This window comes from Colletes latitarsis, chromosome 5 (genome assembly GCF_051014445.1).
Source record: "Colletes latitarsis isolate SP2378_abdomen chromosome 5, iyColLati1, whole genome shotgun sequence".
Classification (NCBI taxonomy): Eukaryota; Metazoa; Arthropoda; class Insecta; order Hymenoptera; family Colletidae; genus Colletes; species Colletes latitarsis.
In genome coordinates this window covers 29,505,592-29,527,488 of record NC_135138.1, presented here as the reverse complement: position 1 = coordinate 29,527,488, position 21,897 = coordinate 29,505,592, and the positions used below count along the sequence as shown (strand labels likewise).

General features: G+C 40.0%; 1 protein-coding gene across 43 annotated transcripts in view; it reads left to right on the top strand.

The window, feature by feature from the left end:
- Positions 1 to 21,582, top strand: part of Para (sodium voltage-gated channel paralytic) — a 65,135-nt gene extending 43,553 nt beyond the window's left edge. For 14 of the 43 annotated variants that reach the window (XM_076764966.1, XM_076764965.1, XM_076764978.1 and 11 more), the window contains 12 exons: positions 713 to 829; positions 1,089 to 1,194; positions 1,287 to 1,417; positions 1,490 to 1,752; positions 1,891 to 2,064; positions 5,866 to 5,988; positions 8,378 to 8,500; positions 8,619 to 8,813; positions 8,879 to 9,124; positions 9,200 to 9,470; positions 10,694 to 10,998; positions 13,289 to 21,582. In XM_076764966.1, the coding sequence (XP_076621081.1) occupies positions 713 to 829; positions 1,089 to 1,194; positions 1,287 to 1,417; positions 1,490 to 1,752; positions 1,891 to 2,064; positions 5,866 to 5,988; positions 8,378 to 8,500; positions 8,619 to 8,813; positions 8,879 to 9,124; positions 9,200 to 9,470; positions 10,694 to 10,998; positions 13,289 to 14,071 (2,837 nt within the window). In that variant the 3' untranslated portion in view covers positions 14,072 to 21,582. Of the gene's footprint in view, positions 1 to 691; positions 830 to 1,088; positions 1,195 to 1,286; positions 1,418 to 1,489; positions 1,753 to 1,890; positions 2,065 to 2,644; positions 2,768 to 5,865; positions 5,989 to 8,377; positions 8,501 to 8,618; positions 8,814 to 8,878; positions 9,125 to 9,199; positions 9,471 to 10,693; positions 10,999 to 13,288 lie in introns of all 43 variants that reach the window. The other 29 variants (XM_076764963.1, XM_076764958.1, XM_076764962.1 and 26 more) reach the window with 8 other exon arrangements.
- Positions 21,583 to 21,897: the final 315 nt, after the last annotated feature.

Here is a 21,897-nt window from a genome sequence, read left to right as displayed (position 1 = left end):
GTATTCAACCGGTCAGATGACCGGTCGTGGTAGGCAAGACAGTCTCAGAAAACAAACAATAAGAATAGATATGAATATTGTAAAATTCATTGTATTATAAGAAAAGTCGTGAAGTTAAATGGCGGTAAAATAATATTGTATGTTAGAAATTCTAAACGAAAATTTATAAACAGTCATTTGACCGGTCGTGGTAGGTTTAGTGTTAATGAGATAAAAATTAAAGTTTCTTTATAATATTCGAAAAGGACGTGGGAATATAAACTCGTCTCAATTTACTATTTTCACTACTACTATACCTTTTATAAATTTACGTGACGTATAGCGTTGTGCTTTCTTTCGTGCACTATGATTATGAATCGTTTAATACTCGTATAATACGATCATAATACTGGTCTTACAATATATGAATTTAATTGAAAATTGAAGTAACGATTGGAACAAAACGCGATCCATTGTGTACCACGCGAGATATTAGTTATATTTATTAACAGTCGAGTTAGACCGCGACCGGGACAATTGCATGAGAAATAGATGAAAAGTTTATACGCAATGAAAAAAAAAAATTTACGGCTTTAAATTTCTTTTAATATCTTCGAAGAGTGGAAGACTATAAACAGACAAGTAACTGATCGGTTACTTTCTCGTACTCGGATATGTTTTTGATGAGATTATTTTGATAAGGGCGGGTTAGAGATTTTGGGTGACTGTGCAGGTAGAACTGATCGCGACGGGAACCAAGATCGCGCTGATGGCAAGTTGGAAAAGAATGCAAAGGACACGAATCAACTTGAAATTACTATCGGAGACGGAATGGAATTTACTATTCATGGTATGGAAGAAATGCGAATAAAATCATTCCTAACGCGCAACATTATTCTTTAACTTAAATTGGAGTAAAAATTCACGAACATCAGTAAACTATAATCTTGTCACGAATCGTTCCTTGAGAACGATGGAACATTTTTGGTGTTCATCGAATCGTACAATCATTTTTCCGTATTAAAGAAATGTATACGAATTTCACTATTAAATCGATACATTTAAAGTTCCACCAATAATTAGATGAGAACGATTTTTATTTTTCGAAGGAGATCTGAAGAATAATGTCAGCAAAATTATAGGAAATTCGATAAACCATCATGACTACAGGCCGGACTACAATTACATTAATCAGAATGAGGATGACACGATCAGGTTGGTCGAAACTATTGATGGACCATTGGTAATTATTATTGATATCGAATCGTGTTGATCACATTGTTTTTTTTTGTATATTTCTCTGGCAGTAACAAGTCTTATGGCAGCCATAAAAACAGGGTGTTCAAAGACGAAAGTCATAAAGGTAATATGGATTCTCTGGACGGCGAAGAAAAGAAGGATGCGAGCAAGGAGGACTTGGAACAAGACGATGGCACTTGTTAGTAAAAATTAATTTTCTGTTACAATTAAATATTTATCGCGTGTTTCTGATTGAAACGTGCGTTTCAAGATTTCGAGGACGACGTAGACGAAGAAAAGGGCGAGTTAGGGGACGCCATTATCCAAGCAGACGAGGACCCCATCGAATCCAATTATCCGGCTGATTGTTGCCCGGAAAATTGTTACAAGAAATTCCCGTTTCTGGCCGGCGACGACGACGCACCGTTTTGGCAAGGTTGGGCCAACTTGAGACTGAAGACCTTCCAACTAATCGAGAACCAGTATTTTGAGACTGCCGTCATTTCGATGATTCTTTTGAGTAGTCTGGCACTCGTGAGTATAAGTAATATTTCATCCTCTTCGACGCTGAGAGCCTGGCGATTTTAACATAGAAAATAATAGTGATATCGTCGGGCTCGAAGCGCGAGAGTATTATTAACTTTCACGAAATTAATTTGACAATTGCTCCAGGCCTTGGAAGATGTGCACCTTTCTGCACGACCCATTCTGCAAGATATCTTGTATTACATGGACCGAATATTCACTGTGATTTTCTTCCTCGAAATGTTAATCAAATGGTTGGCTCTCGGTTTCAAAAAGTACTTCACGAACGCTTGGTGCTGGCTTGATTTTATCATTGTCATGGTAAGTTTTGTCGAATCAACAAAACCTATGTTACAACCTTTTAGTTGTGCATTCTAAATGTGCGTAATCTGTTTCGATAAATGCTACACATTCTCGAACGATTGTCAGAGATATATTCACGAGAAAGACGATTACACGCATAAAGAATCCCCAGGATATTCATAAGAATATTTATGAATGTTTCTAATATTATTTCATGATTTATACTGCAGCTGAACTACGTTTTGTTTCCTGATAAAGCAAGCTTACGACGCGATACCGTCGAATAAATTCTTCTGCAAAGCTCGCTGTTGAGGAAGCGTGTTCGGACATTCGAATTTGCCACGTAAAATTCGTCGTAAGCTTGTTGGAGAATCTTTTGAGAAAACTGTCCCGTTTGAGAACTCTTTGACGCAACAATCGCCTCCGTCTTTGTCCCCCCGTTTTCCTTCGACCCCAATATCGCCCCACAATCTCTGCCTGCAAAGCGGGATCGCAGCGTGGAACCTTCCAGCGGATTTCTCTTATTCAATCGTCTGCGCGATAACAACGACAATCACGAAACACGTGTGTCCATCTGATAAATATTTGATGATAATAGCTGTCACTGATCAACATGGGCGCAATCATGGCCGGCGCTGCCGACATCCCGGCCTTCCGTTCCATGAGAACACTGAGGGCTTTGAGGCCTTTACGAGCTGTTTCACGATGGGAGGGCATGAGAGTAAGTCATCGGTCGACGTGAACCAAAAATACCAAAAAAAAAAAAAAAATTTTTTTTAAATTATAAAGAAAAGAAAATCAGCCTGATCCCGGTGATGTGACGACCTTTGTCGGATCGTGCAAATCTGACGGAACTGATCTTCGTAACTAGAAAACCTTTTTTAAGTGCACGTCGATCCGTCACATTTGCTACGAAGGCTATATTCGAAACGGTCGATCTGAAAAAGGGAAAAAACTGAGTACAAAGCGTGGAAAGGGATCGTGCGAACCGAGGGGAACACGTTGACGGAACAGATAAATCGCTACAATGATCGTAGCCTGTGCTACGGTGTGCTTTCCAGTGTGCGGAGGTACACCGGCGTCTCTACTTGGTGTCTGCACTGATATCTTGGAGTTTTTGTCGTACTAGCTATTGTCTATGTACGCCTTTCCTAACAGTCTTTTTGGCACAGTGATCGTTGTGCAACGTACAGTGTATCTATATACTGTATATACATATATATATACATAAAATGCTTTGTGTGTAATGTACGATCTTCCTTGTGTGTAATACGTGCGTCTACGCGTATAGTATATTGTAATATGTTTTACCAGGTTCTTGGTTGTTCGTATCGCAACGCACGGTCACGTGCCCTATTCTTGCACGCGTCTCTCGAAATTATCAAGGGAAACAAAACCAATTATCTATCAGTCTAAAGTGGATCATTTAATGCAAAAACTATATACAAATTTAAAAACAGGAATTTTCTCTGAGTGAACACTTTGTAGTCCAAGACTATTTGCAATAGTGACAACTTCATTCACAGTAATATACAGGGTGTTCGGCCAACTCTGGGAAAAATTTTAATGGGAGATTCTAGAGGCCAAAATAAAACGAAAATCAAGAATATCAATTTTTTGATTGAGTCTTCGTTAAAAAGTAATTAAAAAATTAAAAAAAAAAAATTTCAAATCAATCTGGAAAAAATATTTTTGGTTGCAGAGGTCAATTATAATCATTTTTGGTCAATACAAATACCCTCGAAATCCTACCCACTTTCGAGAAAAAAATTCGAGAAGGTGTGAAATTTTTCGACGAAATTAAAAAATTTCAAATCATACTAAAAAAATTATATTTAGTTACAGTGGGCAATTACAATCATTTTTGGTCATTATATATACCCACGAAATCCTACTCAGTTTCGAGAAAAAAATTCCTTACCGAAAATATAATTTCTGGCCAGAAATGTTTGCTCGAATTTTCATGCGAATCTTTAAAACGTCATAACTTCTGAACGGATTGGACGATTTTAATGTATAAAAAAGCAAACTACTCGTATTTTGATAGAGAATATGTACAAATTGCAAAAATATCCGAAAAGTTTATCCTTGACTCCGCAAAATGAGAAAAACCCCATAAAAATGGTTCAATTTTCAAACAGCCATAACTCCTATGATAGTGAATATATTTCAATGAAACTTTTTTCTGGAGTAGAGCTTATGAGTACCTACAAAAAAGTATTAGACAACTTTTCTGTAGGGTCTCAAACAAAATTGTTAAAAATGAAAAAGGAATTTTTAAGAAAAATCGACAGGGGGAAGGAAGGTGCCTAAATTTTTCGGCGAAAAAAAAAATTTCAAATCGTTCTGAAAAAATTATTTTCGGTTGCGGGGTTCAATTACAATCATTTTTGGTGAATACATATATCCCCGAAATCCTACGCACTTTCGAGAAAAAAAATTCTTTATTGAAAATATACTGTGTGGCCAGAAATGTTTCTATAACTTATTAGCGAAGCCTCCATCAACAAATTAATATTCTTGATTTTTGTCTTATTTTGGCCTTTAGAATCTCCTACTAAAATTTTTCCCAGGGGTGGCCAAACACCCTGTATTTAATCTTTACTATTATTCGTAATTTAATTGTTGCTTTTACTTGAACTAACAGTGTAATATTAACGCAAATCTACCTAGTCTCATACTCATACTGCATTGAAGTTCATAGAAAAGATAATATAAAATATATTTCTCTTACTGTTCCTTGCATATAAACATACTTGTTGCTGATCAAATGGGGGCTGCTTTTGCTTAGATTAACAGTATAATATAAACGCAAATTTACCTAGTCTTGTCTTAGTCGTATTAAAGTAATTATGAGAAAACTGTCCAGTTCGATATGGGACTGGAAAGGGTTGAATTCTACAGTAAGATTGAGAACACTGCATTGAAGTTCATAGAAAAGTTAATAAAAAGGGAAACACATACAATTATACGAAACCTTTATGTATAAAAGGTAACATCCACTTTAGTAAAAAGTAATTACAAAAAATCAAAAGTAATCTATCGTGGACTTGGATTGAACGCAGTATAAGTTAAATATTCGAGCATTTCAGAATAAGATCCCTTAATTATTTTGAGCAGCATACAATAACTAATACAAACAACGAGAAAATGGATTTTCGCCGATAACGTATTTTAATGGCCGAATCCTGCGTTGCGATCGCAAGTATGACGAACATTTTCATCTGTTTCAGGACGAAGCCAATAATCATGCTCGTAATTGATAATGATTCTTGTCGAGCCGTACATTGCTCTCTGCCTTGTCGACTATACATGCGCGTATGCGTACGATCGTTCGAATTTATATCATACGCTATATAAATAATCACAGACGCGTCTCTAAAACAACGCGATCGTACGGAAACGCGCATCAAAGTTATGTATATTTCTGTTCACTGTTAACTGCTACGTGTGCCATACCTGGTTTCTATCTATGTCTTCAACCCCCCTGCTCTGGATATTTGTTGTATCGTATTTAAAAACGTGTATATACACTATATAAATGGAAATCTAAGCTCTCCACAGATGGGACGGCCGCCTGTGTGTGATATCTGCTTCGATATGAGACCCTCGATCCATCGACGAAAATCTTCGAACGAACACATCGACGGTCAACCTCTGCTCCCTTCCTCTTTTCTACTCTTTCTCTATTTCTCTCTATTTCTCTTCTTTCTGTCTATCCCCCCTATTTGCTACTTCCAGTTTGGAAACGATAAAATCGTTTCATACATGTAGCCTGTCTACCTGTTGCTGTGATTCGCTCTCGTTTCTCGCTCGCAGGTGTCACTCATTAACTTCGTAGCGTCGCTCTGTGGCGCTGGCGGGATCCAAGCCTTCAAAACAATGAGGACCCTAAGGGCCCTAAGGCCACTCAGGGCGATGTCTAGAATGCAGGGAATGCGGGTATGTAGCCCACAGTCTCAGCAGACCTTGCCAATTACTCTATTTATCCCGTCGAATCAGTTATTCTTTTAGAATTCAAGTCGTCCATTTGGACGAATCGACACCCAGAGTTGGGCATAGTAAATTACAAAGGATTGATCGTGTACTCTAAATAACCGTAGTTATTATTTGTTATTTTTCATTCGCTGGCCAACGAGCAAACACGCGGAATTACCGGAAATATTTAACGCGAAACAAAGTATTCAAAGTCGTCTAAAACAATGGAAAATAATAAATAATAAGTATTTGTCGAGCAACGTCCAACTCTGTTCGGTTCGTTCATATCTTCAATATAGTCTTTCTCGGTGCCGTCGAACTGTCTTATCGATGTGAAAATAAATGTTATTATACCTTGTTAACAATTTTACTTTGCCTACAAGCTATTTTTCTTTTTGGAGATAACGAAATTTTTCGGAAACAAACTCATCGGAGCGTTTCACTGTCTTTCCAAGTATACGTTAAAAAGATGTATTTAAACGGCGGCACCGTTTCTGTTTTTTTTTTCCGTCGCGAGACTCGACAAAGAGGCCGATAGGAATTACGTGTACCATGAAAACTATGGTCACCATTGTGTATTTTCACTTTACGTAACTGTTGCAAATGACATATGTACGTTTTTCACTATTTTTTTCAATTTGTTGCAATGCAATGATCATAACCTTCGATCTTTGACATAGTCGCTACGTAGGATTTTAGAAGATTGATAAATCCTCGGCCTCGCGGTGTCCGAGGCTCGACAGAATTCTCCTTTTGCACGTGAACATGCGTAGGGCAATCGCGAATGCACTTGAGCTTAACATTGCGAATGTTTAAACGGCACGTAGATTTGTTCCTCGCGAACAACTTTTGCGAAATATGCACTTTAGAGGATACACGTACATACACTGCTGTCCATAAGTTCGAGGTCACTACCTTACTTTCATTTCACACGCGAACATTTCAAACAACGCCCTACGATCCTCCTCCTGGTTATAATGTCGCCAAACATTCGAAGACAATTTTTTATTTATTTACTTGGAATTACCAAACACTCGTTAAACTCGTACCGATTAGATGGAACTCCTACACCTGTTACAGTGGTTACCTCGTGCGATTAGGATGAATCTACCCAAACGTCGTTTCGTCAAACATAATCAAACACGGTACAAGGAAGAATAAAATCGTTGGAAAGTCTCTCGAGAAATGCTTGCAACGCGTGTAATTAGCAGCTTGTTTTCTGTCGATGGTTTTAGTTACCGTTATAATAAGATGACCCCAAACTCATGGACGGTACTGTATTTAGATATTACCTCGATCTGTTCTTTTGACAACGTGCCTTCTACTCTAGATACTGCTAGATACATATTCTAAACGCTAGCATCAAACACACGTACCTACATACACGTTAATAACTCGTCATCAGTTGCAGTCCTTCGGAGGGTTAATTAACAGTTTATATCTCATTACAGACGTAAATGATTCTACATAACCGTAATACAAGGTCGCTGAGATACTGGGCGTAGAGTCACTGTCATGCCCACACCCTGACACTATCTTATCCTCTATCGTAGTAGTCCGAAGCTACTATTATCAGCATATATCGATGTGTTTTTTACTTGTTTATTTGATTTTAGTTTTTGTTAGTTTTATTTTCATTTCTGCATGAGATTGTCGCCCGTTGTGTTGGAGCTGCCATGGCCACGATCTACCCGCCACCTTTGCATACATGAGATCTGTGCTTCGATGTACGCTTACGCCGGATGTGCTGCTTTTTCTTTACTTTTTCTACGTATATTCTTATATGTATCGTGTTCCGCGAAGCAACGTTATTGTACCACGTCACATCGATCAATGATCAGGCAAATTTCTATACCTCGTATCTTTTTTCATTTCGTTTCCGTTCGTTTGCGAACGTATTCGCAGAGAACGCAAAAAAAGGCGAATAATTTTCTTTTTTTTTTTTTAATTTGTTAAAATACTTATTGTTTCGAATACTTAAAATGCCGGATATTAGTCGTTCGAAGAAGTAAGTATGCGAGATTCAACGTTTACGTTTACGAACGAGTGAAAAATTTTTATCGGCTGTCTCTTTAACTTGCGTAATTATTGTAAGTCGATTTAACGATAGCTAACGAAGCTAGAGTAGACGTTCATCCTAAAATTAGTCGTTCCGCGTCGGCGTTCTCATTGCTTTTATTTTAACGCGAGATGAGTCGAATATTAAATTGCACATACGATAATGCGTACACATAGCGTAGTCACATAGAGACGCATATAGCCGCATATAAACGCATACTTAGACGCATAGAGAAACAGAATTCACACGATCGAAACGCCTGCCTGTACTACAACGGTGAACTTTGTCCCGCAGGTAGTCGTCAACGCTTTGGTTCAAGCCATTCCATCCATTTTCAACGTGTTACTGGTGTGTCTTATTTTCTGGCTGATCTTCGCCATCATGGGCGTGCAACTTTTCGCTGGCAAATATTTCAAGGTAAATCTATCGCTTTAAAAACCATTAAAAATTCATCGGATACCAAACTTTTCAAATATCTTAATCAAATAATCACCGACCCTGTGCAAAGTCGAATTCTTTATTGTTTCTTTTGCAGTGCGTAGACGCAAACAAAACAACGTTGAGCTTCGAGATAATTCCCGATCGAAACGCCTGTATAGCCGAGAACTACACTTGGGAAAATTCGCCAATGAATTTCGACCACGTAGGAAAAGCGTATCTATGCTTGTTTCAAGTGGCGACGTTTAAGGGATGGATCCAAATCATGAACGATGCTATCGATTCCAGGGAGGTGAGTAACGATTTAAATTATAAACTAGCATGTTTATCGCTAAATCGAACCTTTTCCCCTCGCAGCTGAACAAGCAACCGATTCGCGAAACGAACATCTACATGTACTTCTATTTTGTATTCTTCATTATATTCGGATCGTTTTTTACCCTTAATCTATTCATTGGAGTGATCATTGACAACTTCAACGAGCAGAAGAAGAAGGCAGGAGGTTCCCTAGAAATGTTCATGACGGAAGATCAGAAGAAATATTATAACGCTATGAAGAAAATGGGTAGCAAGAAGCCACTGAAGGCTATTCCGCGTCCAAGAGTAAGAAACGTTAAATAAATATACGTAGCGTGGATTTGTCACTATCGTCAACGTTGTATAAATTTTCTTTTACAGTGGAGACCGCAAGCGATAGTGTTTGAAATAGTGACGGACAAAAAGTTCGATATGATAATCATGTTGTTTATCGGACTGAACATGTTAACGATGACGTTGGACCATTATCAACAGACCCAAACTTTCAGCGACGTTCTAGACTATCTGAACATGATATTCATTGTGATATTCACCAGCGAGTGTCTCATGAAGATCTTCGCTCTGCGTTACCACTATTTCAAGGAGCCGTGGAACCTCTTTGATTTTGTTGTTGTTATATTGTCAATATTAGGTAATGTAATGTAATGATTAGTTCAGTCGTATGGCCCACGTGAAATCGATACAAGTTGACGAGAAAAGAATCCTGTCAGCTTTTCTATCACACGATCTTTTCCACGAATCTTTGATTAGCGACTTAGTGTTAACGATTGATAATGGGCATGTCACGCAACATCTATCTTATGGCTATCTCTTATGCACGCAATACTAGTTATCATCGAAACAAAAGGCGGACAGGTTCGTTGTTTCACGTGCGCCGCAACGACTGATCAGCGTCATTACGTTACGTAGCCTTACATTGATGTTGTCTTTGTGATCTTCCATCCACCCTCTTTGATCCCCCCCAATCCAAAAATACGATAGACCGCTGAATCGTCGATACAACATTATTTTAACAATGGATTGCGATCAAAGCAATGTTTCTTTATTTACTATAATCAAAGTATACAAATACTTGTTCAATATAAACATAGAATTACCTGATGTTGTATTTGACCTGATTCGCATATGTTAATCGATGTAAAGACGATCATTAGTCAAAGCATCCGGGTAAGAACGGGTCTGTATCACGTTGATTTTTAACTACTTCTTATTCGAAAGTAGTATTTCACTAGAGAGAACGGATCTTACTTGTAGTTAATTCATATTTAAACATCAGAATGCCTAACACGAAATTTTGCAACATCTCTCTTATACAGCACCGTGTCGTTTAACGAGTGATCGAGCTTTTGAAGAACTTTCGAACTATCGAGCAACTCCGATGCATGTTTCTTTCTCTCTTAAAAGATTCACGGAAACGGAATTAGATTCTTCGAATAGATGATTCTTAGAACGATGCATGTTTATTTTTTTCTATAGTTGCATAAACAACACAAAAACTAGAAGCATCGACGAGAGTAGTGAACAAAGAACTTGCCTTGGAATTTGATCGACCAAGTTCCTTTTTTATCGTTAGTCACAGCAAAATTTAGACGAATACAATCTCGCTTATAAACCAAAGAACTCGAAATGCACCTTTTTTTGAATTCTAGTGAATGAATCCGGGTTCTAGAATATCCGTAAACCTAGACAATCCCTGCAAGAATTCTTATGAACAGAGCTGCATGAGAATTAGAAGAACATCCATTAACATAGAGTGCACCTTGAAACGAATAGCACAATTCTTATCCTTCCTCGATATCATTGTATTTAATTATTATGATCGTTTGATGCTAACGTTGCGCTTGTTCTTCTCAGGTCTGGTTCTCAGTGACATTATCGAAAAATACTTCGTGTCACCGACGTTGCTTCGTGTAGTAAGGGTGGCAAAAGTCGGTCGTGTGCTTCGACTCGTGAAAGGTGCCAAGGGCATTCGAACTCTTCTCTTCGCCTTGGCGATGTCGTTACCAGCCCTCTTCAATATTTGCCTATTACTGTTTTTGGTGATGTTTATCTTCGCGATCTTTGGAATGTCTTTCTTCATGCACGTCAAAGATAAGAGCGGACTGGACGATGTGTACAATTTTAAAACGTTTGGCCAGTCGATGATATTGCTATTCCAGGTAAAGCTTGAACTTATAAACGATAGGGAGAGTACCCCTAGTACCGGACACTTAAGGATTTTTTTAAATCATTAAAAAACTATAATATTTTATGCCTTCTATACTGTTCTATTTATAATTTAATAATATTAGGAATCAATATAAAGCAACGAAACAAATAATATTATTATAATAGTTAACTGTAACTTTGGTAATGGAAATACTTTCAGAATTATTTTGTAAATATTGACAGTAAAACTAATGGAATATTTGTCATTTCACAGCCTGCATAATCAATGTCTGAGAATATATTCCTATCCAGAGGATAAATTCCAGTACATTTGAAGCCATTAGTACGAATATGAATGAACAAAATTTAAGTTTGTTTTATAAAAACCAGTGCACTATATAGAGTGTTCGGCCACCTGTGGAAAAAATTTTAATGGGAAATTCTAGAGGCCAAAATAAGACGAAAATCAAGAATATCAATTTCTTGATTGAGTTTCGTTAAAAAGTAATTAAAAAATTTCAAATCATTCTGAAAAAATTATTTTTGGTTTCGGGGGTCAATTACAACTATTTTTGGTCAATAGACATACCACCGAAATCCTACACAGTTTCTAGAAAAAAATTCGAGGTGTGAAATTTTCCGACAAAATTAAAAAGTTTCAAATCATTCTGGAAAAAATATTTTTAGTTGCACAGGTCAATTATAATCAATTTTGGTCAATAGACATACCCCCGAAATCCTACTCATTTTCGAGAAAAAAATTCATTACCGAAAATATAATTTCTGGCCAAAAATGACTGCCCGAATTTTCATGCAAATCTTTAAAACGTCATAACTTCTGAACGGATTGGACGATTTTAATGTTTAAAAAAGCAAACTACGCGTATTTTGGTGGAGAATATGTACAAATTGCAAAAATATTCGAAAAGTTGGTTCCTGACCTCGCAAAATGAGAAAAACCCTATAAAAGTAATTCAATTTTCAAACAGCAATAACTTCTACAATAGTGAATATATTTCAATGAAACTTTTTTCTGAAGTAGAGCTCATGGGTACCTACAAAAAAGTATTAGACAACTTTTCTGTGGGGCGTCAAACAAAATGATTAAAAATGAAAAACGAATTTTTAAGAAAAATCGACAGGGGGTAGCTGTCCAAATTTTTCGGCGAAAAAAAAAAATTTCAAATCGTTCTGGAAAAATTATTTTCGGTTGCGGGGTTCAATTACTATCATTTCTGGTGAATACATATACCTTCGAAATCCTACGTACTTTCGAGAAAAAAATTCATTACCGAAAATATGATGTCTGACCATACATTGATATGTTTCACTGAAATTTCATTCGTATGTTTAAAACATCATAACTCCTGAACGGATTGGACGATTTTAATGTTTAAAAAAGCAAACGACGCGTATTTTAGTGTAGAATATGTAGCAATTCCAAAAATATTCGGAAAGTTATTCTTCGACCTCGTAAAGTTAGAAAAACCCCATAAACGTGGACGAAATTTCAAACGACCATAACTTCTATAATTGTGAATATATTTCAATGAAACTTTTTTCTGAAGCATAGCCCATAGGTTCCTACAAAAAAGTATTAGACAACTTTTCTGTAGAATGACAAACAAATTTATTAAAAATGAATAACGAATTCTTAAGAAAAATCGACAGGGGGTAGCTGTCCAAATTTTTCGGCGAAAAAAAAAATTTCGAATCGTTCTGGAAAAATTATTTTCGGTTGCGGGGTTCAATTACAATCATTTCTGGTGAATACATATACCCTCGAAATTCTACCTCCTTTCGAGAAAAAAATTCTTTATTGAAAATATATTCTGTGGCCGGAAATGTTTCTATAACTTTTTAACGAAGCCTCAATCAACAAATTGGTATACTTGATTTCCGTCTTATTTTGGCCTCTAGAACCTCCCATTAAAATTTTTCCCGTGTCCAAACGCCCAGTATATACAAAATACAAAGGTAATTAAAAAAGTACTTGTCAAAAGACAATAATATCATTCACGTACTTTTTCATTACGAAAATTGAGAGGTATAGTAGTTTATAATTTGTGCGATACACTAGCTTCTAATTGGACGGAACAATCAACTGATTTTGTTAGCCGTGTACGCGCGATTAGAACATGGCGAAACTCGATCATTGTTTATTCTGTCCCTACTATTGTTTATGCGAAATAACGATCGCATAGCGGTTCACGCTTTAAAGATATCGCTGCTGTCCGGTTTTAGGGTAACTCCCCCAAAATTGTTTAAATCGAATGGGTATAAATTGCTAAATTGTTTAAGATGTCCACGTCCGCGGGTTGGGACGGTGTGCTGGACGGCATAATAAACGAGGAGGACTGCCAGGAGCCAAACAACGAGATAGGATATCCGGGTAACTGTGGTTCCTCGACGATCGGGATCGCTTATCTTCTCTCGTACCTGGTGATCAGCTTTCTGATCGTCATAAACATGTACATTGCGGTGATCCTGGAGAACTACTCACAGGCGACCGAGGACGTGCAGGAGGGTCTCACGAACGACGATTACGACATGTACTACGAGATTTGGCAGCAGTTCGATCCGGACGGGACGCAGTACATCAGATACGATCAGCTGTCCGACTTCTTGGACGTGTTGGAGCCACCGTTGCAGATACACAAGCCGAACAAATACAAGATCGTATCGATGGATATTCCCATATGCAAAGGGGACCTGATGTTCTGCGTGGACATACTCGACGCTCTGACGAAGGACTTCTTCGCGCGTAAGGGCAAGCCCATCGAGGAGACGGGCGACATCGACGTTCAGGGTCGCGCGGACGAGGTCGGTTACGAACCAGTTTCTTCCACCCTTTGGCGCCAGCGCGAGGAGTACTGCGCCCGTTTGATACAGAACGCGTGGCGTAAGCACAAACAGCAGCGCCTTGGCGGCCCGAGCGAGGAAAGCGACGACGCAGACACGGATCCGCGTGTCAGACAAACCGCGGTCCTGGTCGAGAGCGACGGTTTCGTGACGAAGAACGGTCACAAGGTCGTGATACACAGCCGTTCGCCCAGCGTGACTTCAAGAACCGCGGACGTCTGATCGCCGACGTCGACGTCTCCAGCACCGCCACCGTCGTAGCTAGCGTCGCCGTAGCCACCCGGTGCCCGTCCGTAAGACGAACGCTCCAATTGCAGCATCGCCGACGACGAGACCAGGAAAAAGCGTCGATCTTGCATCGATACGCAGCCGTTGATACTGCTCTCGGGGAGCAGCGGCCTCACGGACCTCGCGCGCGCGCTCTCCATCGACAGCCTTATAGTTGTATAAAAGATTTAAAGAAAAAAAAAACAAATTAATAACAAAATACATTCCTCCAACGAGTTGCCTTCAATCGACTCTAAACGCCACGATCGTTGGGAGACGCGTCGTCAGCCGAACGAGCGAGGACGACTTAATCGTTTTGGGAGAGCTGTTCAGAAGAGAGAACACTAAAGAAGACTGCGCATTGTCCGCGGTAGCAGGAACAGGTGTTAAGGGCGCACGAAGAGGAATCGAAGGACAAGAACGAGATAGAATACCGTAGACGACTCAGCCTTCGAGTCATCTTCCCCAAATCAAGGCTCGAAGGCTGACGCCGTCCCCGCCTCAGAGGAGTCCCCTGCCTTCGATGGACTTCGTAAACCGCCCCTTAACGTTAGGAGAATTTTACGACGACGATCCGCGCTGGCTGCGTTAGCTGCATGCATTTCAAATAACGATACGAACACGATGAAACGAAATCATATTCACGAGACGACGACAATGAAACGAAGACCTACACGTTTTAACGGTGAGCTAGAGTAATATTGCCGCATTTACACAATATCAGCGATCAGTTTCATCCCTAAACACACAAGTAGGCCGGTTTCCCGTAAATTCTATCCGCGATATTGGATTTTTTACATGGTTTTACAGCGGCCCCGCCAACACACGCTGGATGAAATAGAGAAAAAAAAAATAAATATGTATGTTGCACGCGGTCGAAGTTCGCGGGTGACGTTTGGTTATTTTGATCGGTGGCGTGTATATCGCAGTTCAGAACTAAACTGGAAGATAAATGATTTTGACGAGAAAACGACGGAACAACGGAGAAAAACGAAGACATTGACGAGGACACGCTTGATCATAACCGACGATGACAGTGAGGATGATCATAGGATGATTTAGACGACGATTATAGACGATTATCACGAGAGGACGGTGAACAAGAATGTTACAAAGAGACTCACTCGTGAAATGTACGCGTAGATTACTACAATTCGCTCGGCTTGAAAAAAAATTCTCTGCGCAAAAACATGGGGCGCGAACGTCTGGTCGCGTGGCTTTGTTTTATCCGGCTCCCTCCCTCTCTGTTCCTGACTCTAAAGTCGAGCCTCGAGCGCGCATTCATCGACGACCCTATATATTATATAATCGTCGTTTCACGTATTCACGTTCTCACGTTTTTCAGCGATCCGGCAATTTTTTACAATCATATCGTCCGCGAACTGTTCGAAGAATCTCAATGTTTAACCTCAGAGAGGAGAAAGAGCGTTAGATAGCCCAAGTTGTCCAATCACCGAGAGATTCCATCGTCCTTCCGATCGGCCGGAAATTCTTCTTCACGTTAGAATTTTTCAGAAATGGGATTCGCCCTCGTGCCTTTACGTTTAGTTTCTTTCGAGATTTCTGTTCCCGTGCCTGGTCAGACTGGCCCGAGCCGTAGACGGTAGCCATTTTTCTAATATTAAACTCCGGAGGAAGGAATCCGTCGATGGCCTGGATAGCTCAAAATTAATAGTCCAATAAACGAATGATTCCGGGTTCGAATCCTGGTTCGGTGTACACTGACCGATCGATTCCTTCTTCCCTTACGATCTTCAAAACTGGGACTCGCCCTCGTGCCTTTGCGTTATAGCTTTCGTGTTGTTTGGAACTCTCAGTATCGAATGGTAGCAATTTTTTCAACTTAGACTCGAGGAGAAATATCTCCCTAAATTCTTTTATATTTTCGCTTCGTTTTATCTATCTTTTCCGTTTATTCATCCTTCTATCTACTCGTTCATTTACTCGTTTTAGCTGATAGATATCCCCTTGTTTGGGAGTTTCGTCTAAAGAACGAAACCATCGTAGATGTTGTGCCGTGAACACGCAACACGGTTCTTGCCAAAAGGGACGGAGAGGGGAGTAGCGACTACGAATCTTGCAATCATCATCAGCTAGATAATTACACATTTGCAAAACTTACACAGACACAGTCTTACACGACGTAGTAATGCGCTTTGGCATAAATGAATATACACAATAGTGTAACGTTATTTCGAGTAATTGTAATCGACAAACCGTACGCCCGTAAACCCGTCTCGCAGTTAAGTGCGTAGTGTGTCGCCTAATGTGAAGTGAATTTATACGCTGAACGTTTCATTCGACGAGAGAATCTCGATCGACGATCGATTCTAGGAGATCGACACAACTATCTCTACCGTGTCTCCATCGTATTGGCATTTCTAAGAGAAATTTCGCTCTCGACGAGTACTGTGAAACATCTGATCACGGTAAAACGAAGTTAATTTTACCAAAACGAAAAAAAAAACAAAAAAAAAAGAGTAAGTGGAATAAATGAGAAACATTGCCGATAAACAATACATTCAGCTTATTGTTTATTGGTGACTCGCTTGAAGTTTAACGGTAGACGGATAAAGAAATAAATATACTCGGTGGAAAGAATATAGCGAGGTACTCGTGGAACGCTAATAAATGTGCGTCACACTCATCGATATATTTAAGCCCGCAACGTGGTGTAAACGGTGTCCAAAAAGTGTACAAAAATCGTCCCTGGGGATCTCCCAACATTTAAACGTGCTGTCGTCTTCGGTATTGCTTTTACGATCTCGCTATATTTCTGCCACCGACTATAAGTTTTAGACACGCGGTTACCAAAATCTGACATTTGGTGACCACACCCGCCCCCCACCAAAGTATCAATATATCTTTGACAACCTTTCGAATTGGACTCGAACGTTATTTTATTTTTTAATCTTTCCAAATAACGTTTATCAACCATTTATTAAACGGTCCATTCTCCGAACGAGACAGTTGTGTCATCGCGCTCCTTTAGCTTAATCGCGGATGCCAAAACGAAACGTTAAGTTTTCGATGAGGATTGTTTGTTAAGATTTTAAAGCGTCTAACTACTTTGATGTTCGTTGCTTCAAATATTTACTGTATAGTTTCCGTTATTAATCGTCAGGCGTTTCGCGTTTCCCGGTTCGCCAGCCGCGAAAAGTGATAAGTCGAAACGTCGTACGATCGTCGCGTGCGTATCGAATGGCTGCACGATCGTTCGAACGATGCGTTTCGAGACAGTCAAGGAGAGGAGAACCACCGGGTCGATTTCGAACGGGTTTACGTGCTTAACATCGCGGAGAATCGCGTGCCTGATGCATTCCTGGTCCGCCATCGCGGCCAACAGGATCGCATTGCCGATCGAAAGAACGAAACATAACTTTAACACGCGGTTCTACGCGAATTAACCTAAATCGCATCGCTGCAACGTACGTACGCATACTGTGGCGACCATGTACCTACGCGTAAAGATGCATTTTAATTAGAAAAATTGATTCGCGATCACCGGATGGCGTGTAGCTGCGGTCGACGAAGCGTTTAGAGGTTGCCTCCAGTTTTTTATCACGTAGAAAACGCGCGAGTACTTGGAAATTTCACGCTTGAAACATTAAGTGCCAAGAACGTCTCGATACTAATAATCAAACGATTGTTTTCTTCTGTTTGAAACAGATTACGAGTTTACGAGAGAAACATATTCGATTGTTCCGTGTAAAGGTAAAGAGTCTATGAAAACTTAAATTTATAAGTTGCGTCCACGTAAGTACGTGGCCGCCATTGTAGGTCGCGCAAAGTAAATCGAGCAACGTCACACGTTCGATAGGAGAGTAATATCATTTTTCAGAAATACTTTCTTTGAATCTGTTGGAAATATACACGAAGCTCGTATAGAATGCTGGTAAAACATTTAATTCTGATAATTAGTAATACGTTGCACGGTTTACTTTGCAATTAAAACGTGACTTACGTGTCTCTGTATAATGCAGATCAAGGTATATTGTACGCGTAGGTACTCGCACGAATGAACGTTATCTCGAGGTCGCGCGCAACATGCGTGTCGAAGACGAGAAATAGGACAAAAAAGAAAAAAAAGAAGTATGCGTGTATGCGTGAGTGTGTGTGTACGCGCGCGCGTATGTTAACGCGGACCGCGCGATCGTTATTTTTCTACGTTTACATCCGCGATCCGGAAGGGAGGAAAGAAAATGGAAGGACGAAGGAAAAGGAACGAGGGTCGGTAATGTTCGCGCGTCATCCGAAGCGAGGCGACGGCGGAAACGTGGAAGATCGTTCTCGCTGGTCGAAAACGGACGTAACGTGGAAAGAAGCTCGCAGCTCGCTTTAAAGAACCTGTAAATCTGTATCTGAAACGTGGCAGGAACGACGGTTACGAACGTTACGGTGATCAGAAACGGTCGAAGGGTTTGGTAAACGACGGTCGAGGTACGCGGTGGGAGACGTAACGACAATGCAGGAAGCAAAGCAAAACCAAACAAACTAACTAGAAAAGAAAAAAAATGTTCATTATTTTAAGCTACGAAGGCTCAAGAGGGTGAGGATCATTGTAAATTACTCGTACAAAATAATTCACACACTATCGGTGTCGAGTCCGCTTTATCAAAGTATTTTAGAGAAGCCTGTCCGATATTAATGTCCTCGTACCTTTTCTACGTATATTATAATTGCATTTCACGATTCTCGTCGCGGGCCATTCGATGATCCTTTCGTGAGCACGCTTCAACGTATACGCAATTCGCGTGGCTGCGTCCTCGCGACTCGTTCGTTCGGAAGAGGTCGTCGTTCTTCGTTTCTTTCGAGATTCGGCTTTCTTACGCTCCGAGATCTACCGAAGCGAATACAGGGACGCACCCTGATGCCCGATGCGTACGTCGATCAACGATCGGTAGATCGCGTCGTATCGATCGGGGGGGAGATCCATTTGCAACGGAAGCGGAGAAAGGTTACGCCTAAAAAAATGTTGCCGTTGCTGTTCGCGCGCGCGCGCGAATAACCTCATCGAATTTTTTCTAGACGCACGCGTTTCCATCGCCGGTCAGAACGATCGCGACGATATTACCAGACAGCATAAACGCGCGCAACCCCCGTACACACGGAGCACGACGGACGACGACGACGACGAAACGAAATGAATCGAGGCACGAGATCGATCGACGATCCACCCCAACTCGTCGATCCTTCTTCTATCGATGTACGACGTATCTGATGGTCCGTCCGGCTCACTGTCTAATTACTCCGATACCCCCTCTCGCCCCTTTTTTGAGTTTCAACTACCCTACCGTGCTGTAATATGTGCAAATAATTCGATAATAATCAAATGGTTTGTACGCATATAATATACATATATATTTTCGATACTACTTTGTCGAATGGGCAACCGCGAACTCCCAGAAGCAATAAAAAAACTCGAGACACACGACGAGCACAAAGGAAAAAAAAAAAGAAAAGAAGGGCGTAAACGGGGCGTGACGAGCGAAACGAGGTGGAATTTATTGCGCGCGCAGAAATGTGTTCCGAGCACACACACTGGCCTCTTTAACGATACGGACCTTGATCGCGTAGAAATCGTTCTTCCCCGAGAGGCGCGCCAAAATGAAGATCGTTTATTCTTCTTCTACTATTCTCTCTTTGCTTTTGCCTCTCGTTTTTATCTTGACGCGGAACCGATTCGTCGGGACCGAATGTTAGATTGAATCGCAACCTTCCCCGGGTTTTCAATTTACGTTTACCGATCGTATGGTAAGCGTCGACATTCGATCCGGGTTGAATCGGCGGACGGAACGAAAGGAAAAACGGTACGAAAGTCGGGAACACGCGTCTCGTAGAGTTTGCCTGGAAATTCGTTTGGACGTAACGCTCGGGACGGAAAAACTCGAGAATGCAGGAAAAACGTTCGTTCGATCGGCCAAATTGCTACGGTAACGAGAAGAAACGAGGGTGAGGGGGGTGGAAGAGTATGCGTGGTGTGCTTCATTAATTTTCGTTTGTTTTACCAAAACGTACATTAAAATACCAGCTTTTGCGCGACGACGGCTGTAAGATATTAAAGAAAAAAAAAAATATATATATATATATACATACATATAGGGCTTTCCTTCGTTAAGCGAGGTAAGACGAGGTTTAAACGTACTTTCTCCGTGGACGATACTGCCGTTACGCATTGTATAAAGAGAAATGAAAACTAAGTTAACTAATCGTAAATGCACGAAATTTTCTTAAACGGATAGCGAACAAACAAAGGGCTTAGTAGTGTCTCGAAATTCTCGAAACTCATTAACCTAACGTCGTCAGATAATAAATAAACGATGAGTACACAAAAGCAAAAAAAAAAAAAAAAAATAACGAAACAAAGATCCTAGGGCTGGGCTAACAAAAAACAAAAAAACAAAAAAAAAACAAAAAAAAAAGAATACTCAAGCAAAGTGTCAAGCTGCGGAGCCTGTCGGCCAGTATAATGAACAAGCAACTGCCATGGGTCAACAAGCTAGGTAGACGAAATGTGCTAAGAAAAAAAATCCAATTTTAACGAGCTAGCTGTCGAAAAAAACATTAAGCGCGGAGGTTCGTCCATTTAAATGCGTGCTCCGTGCGTGCTCGCGCGCGTCCGCGCATGCGTGGCCGCGAGTCGTCGACGTGCGCACGCGCAGACACGAACAGCGACCGCGCGCGAGCAAGCAAAGAGAGAGACACCGAGATAGCGTGCGTGTGAGAGAATGAGAGAGCGAGAGGGAGTGAGGGAGAGCGCGCGAATGAGAGGGAGATCGTAGAAGAGCTCCTCCGTTGAATGACATTCATTATTATTAAACAAAATAAAATATGGATTATTTGCACAATATTATAAATAATTACTATGTTTACTACGATTATTAAATTAAAGAGCAAATAATAAAAGGGATAAAAAAACTGTTGTTAAATAATTAATACGAAAAAGGGGATGAGCGAAAAATAATACAAAAAACGATTTAACTGAAGACCGATATCGGATTCGATAAAAAATAAATAACAGAAGAGAAACAAAGTAAGGAAGTGACGAGGATATGATGATCAAGACGAAGGAAGGATGGAGGAGGAAACGATTCGTTTGTTATCGATTAGTTAACGATCATCCTTACATTACATTATTGTAATTATATAAAGTAAACGATTATTACCGTAATAGTTACAATTAACAAGTTGTTACCGCTTTGTTATACATAATATAATTAATATACTAAGATTAAAAAAAAAGAAGAAAAAGTAAGCGAATGCATCGTTGATTCGTCCTTTACTTATGTAGATACTAAATACGATCGACTCTATATTGTTTTCAATGTCTTCACCGTATTCCTTCGTTTGCTACCCGATTTCGTTTCGTTGTCGAAAGATTCGGTTTTGTCGGCTTACCTCGCCCGGCCACAATATACACACGTTTTACAGAGATATTTTCAATAAACGAAAAAGCTTAACACTCATACGGTTGTTGTCCTTGTCATCACTTGACCCTATTATTACGGATTATCAATCAAGAATTTCGTGACCCGAGTTTTTGCTGATACGAATATTTGGAATTTCCGCGTTTAACCTAGCTTCTTTTGAAAAAGATGTCTTACAATTCGTCAGCTTTACAGGCGTTTTTCAATTAATTTCGTGGTGATGATGCAATGATACGGTACACTTGGTAACATGGATTCGTACCGAGTGAGGGGAAAGTCTCCCAGTTCTGCTTCCCCTTCTCCTTCACGGTTCGCTTTTAGTTTCACGCGTCCGAAGAGTTAAGTGACATTATT